The sequence below is a fragment of the Sphaeroforma arctica genome, assembly GCF_001186125.1.
Source record: "Sphaeroforma arctica JP610 unplaced genomic scaffold supercont1.388, whole genome shotgun sequence".
Taxonomy (NCBI): domain Eukaryota; class Ichthyosporea; order Ichthyophonida; genus Sphaeroforma; species Sphaeroforma arctica.
The window spans coordinates 63,741-68,821 of NW_014040170.1; the positions used below are offsets into that span (position 1 = coordinate 63,741).

The window sequence follows — 5,081 nt, forward strand, 5'->3', positions numbered from 1 at the left end:
TGTGTGTAGAATTTGCGTACATGTATTTAACTAAGTAAATGCTATGCAACTAGATATGGAGCATAAGATACAAGAGCTTACATATGTCAGAAAAGCGCAGCACACACATTTCGATACAACACGTACCTACAACACGACAGCTCGCATGAACCCTTGAATGCAAGTGCTAACCATAAACGCACGGGCTTATACACGCACACACAACAAGATATACTACAGAAGGCAAGGGTCTATACGCATACACACACAAGAGAACTTACAGAAGGCAAAGAGTATGAGACAGATCATAAACACTGAGTTCTCGAAGATGGACGTCATGAAGGGTCGGCCCTTGTAGTTGGTCATGAACACAGACACCTGCGATGGCGAAGAGGGGCAGAGGATGTGAACATAAGAGATAGAAGGCAAAGTTATATTGACATTAGGCTATGAAGAAACATACCCGCCCCCCTTTGACTATAAAACGGCACAAGGAACATGACAGTTGACAGTTGACAGATGGCAGATGACAGGTGACAGGTGACAGGTGTGGCAACAAGATTGAGGTGGCTGTCTATGTGCGCGTGTGATAGCAGACGCAGAAAATGGCGATAAACCTTGCGTGGACTTAAAGGTCCATACAGAATCAAAACTGAATACTCAAATGAAACAACGGCAAATAAAATACAATTCCGAAGCACATAAGCAGCTGACAACTGACAACTGACACTTGACAGTAAGTGTACGTGTAAGAAAGTGCAAGTGTAAGTATAAGTGTATGTGTCGCTCGGCTTGTACGAAAGGCCCGCGAGTTGTGCTTCATGCCACGGCATATGAATCAATGGGTCTGAGACAACGCACGCACTCCAGAAACAAGCACGGCTTTCAATGACCAAACGCTACAAAAGTGCTTCCACGGCAATGAAGGCCTTTCTAACTCGGGGTTCTACTTAGTTTTCTATTGCGAGTACATTCATATAAAGATATATGGTGTCATCACATAGACGCGTGCGGAGACGAAGACGAAGACGAAAACGAAGACGACGAAGCAGATGAAGATTCGGATGAAGATGAAAATGAAGTTGAATATGCCACCAAATTCAATGATTTAAACATAAAAGGGCTATGTGGTGATGAGTAAACGTAAAAGGGTTATGTGGTGATGAGTAAACGTAAAAGGGTTAGTAGTGATGAGTAAACGTAAAAGGGTTATGTGGTGATGCGCGGGCCACTTACATTCATGGTACACGATGTCAGGAACACCACTGTGTTGATGACATTGGGGGCGAACTTGCCCTTGACATCGGGTTTGAAGTCGTCGGGCAGAGTGGACTTGGCCAGCTCCACGTTGTACATCATGGTACACAGATGGATCACAAACTGACCTGCAAGTGCCGACATCAGCGGTTTAGGGTTTAGGGTTTAGGGTTAGTGAATTAAGCCCTGTAGAGAAAGGTAAAGGTACTTGGTCACTATGTGTAGGACATAAGGAGAAAGATGTACGACATGCTGACAAGCGGCACGAACAGAGCCAAATGAAAGGGGTTTGGATTTGTTTGGGGTTTAGGGGATCAAACCAGTGGAGAAAGGTACTTGAACACACTATGGGACATCAGGGACAAAGCATCAGACTCCGATAAGCGACAAGAATAGGGCCGGATAAAAAAGATGAGTTTAGAGTTTAGGGTGTAGGGTGTAGAGTGTAGGGGTTCAACCCCGAAGAGAAAGGTACCTGGACACACTATGGGACATCAGGGACAAAGCATCAGACATACCGATAAGCGACAGGAACAGGGCCGGGTGGAAGATGCTCTCCGGGGGGTGTACGGGGCTGAGCTTGGGCAGTGGAGTGCCGCGACTAATGCAAAGATAGCAGATGGTGCTCAGAATACCCATGAGCGTCATCTGCCGATCACCGTACTTGACGCCGTCCAGATACAGCGCCGACAGCGAGTACGACGATATCAGACAGTTCAGGGCCAGGATCTGGTACATCTGTGGGAGTGTGGGGGGGGGTGTATTAGAGGAGTGAAAGTTGTATATCGGCAAGGGCTACTAAAAATGTGAATTGGACAGAAAGAATCAGGTACATATGAGGGTGTGGGTGTGTGGGTGGGGGTGTATTAGAGGGGTGAAAGTTGTATATCAGCAAGGGCTACTAAAATATATGAATAGGACAGAAAGAATCAGGTACATCTGAGGGTGTGGGTGTAGGTGTGTGGGGGGGTACTAGAGGGGTTCAAGTTATATATCATCAAGGGCTGCTAATATGTGATTGGAAGATAATCTGGCACATGTGTGGACGCGGGTGTGTGGGCGAAGTGGGAGAGGGTTTGTAACTAAACATTAGCGAGGTATACGAAGATGATTAGAGCAGGATGGCTTCTAAATAACCCCTTGAGAGTGTCATTTGGCGTCATTGTCCATAGATAGATAGATACATGGATATATAGATACATAGATACATGGATACATAGATAGATAGATACAAACATGCACACATACAAACATATATATATATATACATATATATATAAATATATATATATATATAGACGTAGACATATAAATTCAAACATACACACACACACACTTCCACACCGGTGTCCCCATCTACCTACCTGAATGGTAGACAGCAGCGTACATCGGCCCTGTCTGATGATGTCAATCGTAGACTGGATAGAAGGCATCTTGCTAGTGAACGGTGCCGCAATAGACGCATCGCCCAGTTTGACCATCTCCGCCTCACCCATGTCCTGGTCTTCCAACATGTCCCAGGGACTCTTAGGGTCCCCTTTCTTCTTGACCTTGCCTGTGTCTTTGCCGTCGCTGTACGGTGTGTGATACAGAGCGTGTGAGTCCCAGAGAGAGTGGTTGGGCACCCACACAACGGTCCTAAAAATGAGTGCGGGTGCAGGTGCAGTCTTGTCATAGGACATGGTGGATAGAATCCCCACTCTATACAAACACACCGTGGTGTCTCGGGCGTTTGCAGAGTCTCTCACATGAATAACATTGGTTTGTTCGGATGGAACATGAATCTATAAGTTTGGGTCGTACGGTGGGTTTGGGTGAGCTGAAGGGTCTAGGGTTTAGGGTTTGGTTGGGTTCTTTGTAAGGTCTCTCTGGTACGCTGTTGGGTGTTCGCATGGAGAGAAACGAATTTGCATACAACGACATATGCAATATTGTACATAAGACACATAAATATACATAAGACACATAAATATACATAAGACACATATGAATACTATAATCGTACCTAAGACACATATACATACTACAATTGTACATAAAAAACATATAAATACAATAATTGTACACATACACAAGACACTTATTGTTGCTCTATTGGTAAGTGAATGTTTAGGGATACTATACTAGAACATAAGACACTTAAGGTTACTGTGTTTGTACATGAGGCACCATAATGAAGCACTAATTTTTTAGGACACTATACTTGAACAGAAGACTCTTATGGTTTCTGTGTTGGTGCATGACGCCATATAGGTACCACATTCGTACACACATCCATAACATACTACATTTACACCCAAGACACACATCCGTAACATACTACATTTATACCCAAGACACGAGTCGACATATTCGCAGCCCCAGCCCACAGGTACACAACTCCGCACCGCAACACACCCTGGTTTGTTGGCGGCAACGGCAGACCCCGTGGCCCCAGCCACTGCACCCGATGAGTTGTCAGAGGACCCACTCGGACCTTTCGCCTTGGCTTTGGCCTGTTCTTGCTTCTCCTTCATCAACTGCTCCTGCTGTTCCTGAGCCATCTCAATACGCACCTGCGAAGACAGAGAAATAAGTGGAATGAACCCCTTAAACCCAGCAACCGCAGAAGGGGTCAGAGTAGCGCCCATCCATGCCACAAGGACACTCGGTCGGTGTGGGGTGTGGGGCGTGGCTATGCACAGATGTAAGGGCGGTCTCTGTTGCTGTGTAGTAGGATACCTTACGCCTACCTCTGCTCTGCAGAAATTGTACCGTTCCTACCTTGACGGGTGCGAACCATACGCCTTGTTGTTGGTTGCATTTGGGCCACATGCGTAAGCATCGATCACGTACTGGCGTACTTGCCTTCCCACGTACTCTCTAGAAACTACACCACTTATATAGAAACAATACCATACATACCACATAAACAATTTCATACTTACAGAAGCAATACCATACCTACAGAAACAATATCATACCTACAGACACAAAATTGTACCTACAGAAGCAATATCATACCTACAGAAACAACGCATACTACAAAAACAATATCATACCTACAGAAACAATATCGTACCTACAGATACAATATCATACCTACAGACACAATATTATACCTACCTTGACCTCTGCGAACCATTCGCCCTGTTGTTTCTTCTGGGTCACTCGGTGTTTGATCTCGTCCTGTTGCCCGAGCATCTTGGCGCGGGCTTTCCTGACCGTCTCACTGACCATGGGATCTTTGGCCCACGCCTCTTGCTGAGGAGTCAGTCCAGCTACACTATTAGAGCCTGTAGGACAGGCGGAGAGGGAGGTGTAGGTAAAAGTGACTTGAGTTTATGTACACTATTAGAGCCTATAGGTCAGGGGAAGAGGAAGGTGTAGGTATAAGTGACTAGAGTGTATGTACACTATTAGAGCCTATACGACAGGGGGTGAGGAAGGTGCATGTATAAGTGACTTGAGTGTATGTACACTATTAGAGACTATACGACAGGGGGAGAGGAAGTTGTATGTATAAGTGACTTGAGTGCATGTACACTATTAGATCAGGGGGAGAGGAAGGTGTAGGTATAAGTGACTTGAGTGTAAGTACACTATTAGAGCCTATAGGACAGGGGGAAAGAAACGTGTAGGTATAAGTGACTTGAGTGTATTTATAGCTGTCGTATAGATAGATATATATACATGTGTAGGAGCATTGTTAATCGGATCTTGCGTTATTTTTCAATTTAGTCTCGCGACAAAAGATCTTTGGCCCAGGTCTCATGCTGAGGGGTCAGCCCACCACTACGCGCAGGGCATGCCACAAAGAATATATAAATTTCCCTTAAGTCCGATACAAATATATATATTCGTTT

The 5,081-nt window shown here is 45.1% G+C and overlaps 1 protein-coding gene across 1 annotated transcript in view; it reads right to left on the reverse strand.

The window, feature by feature from the left end:
* Positions 1-1,188: 1,188 nt before the first annotated feature.
* SARC_05827 (hypothetical protein) overlaps positions 1,189-5,081 on the reverse strand; it is a gene marked incomplete at its 3' end in the record, with an annotated part of 13,944 nt that continues 10,051 nt past the window's right edge. Inside the window, exons 10-14 of the mRNA XM_014300308.1 lie at positions 4,342-4,511; positions 3,634-3,791; positions 2,601-2,808; positions 1,755-1,974; positions 1,189-1,364 (exon numbers count right to left, since the gene is read on the reverse strand). Of these exons, the coding sequence (XP_014155783.1) occupies positions 1,189-1,364; positions 1,755-1,974; positions 2,601-2,808; positions 3,634-3,791; positions 4,342-4,511 (932 nt within the window). The remainder of the gene's footprint in view (positions 1,365-1,754; positions 1,975-2,600; positions 2,809-3,633; positions 3,792-4,341; positions 4,512-5,081) is intronic.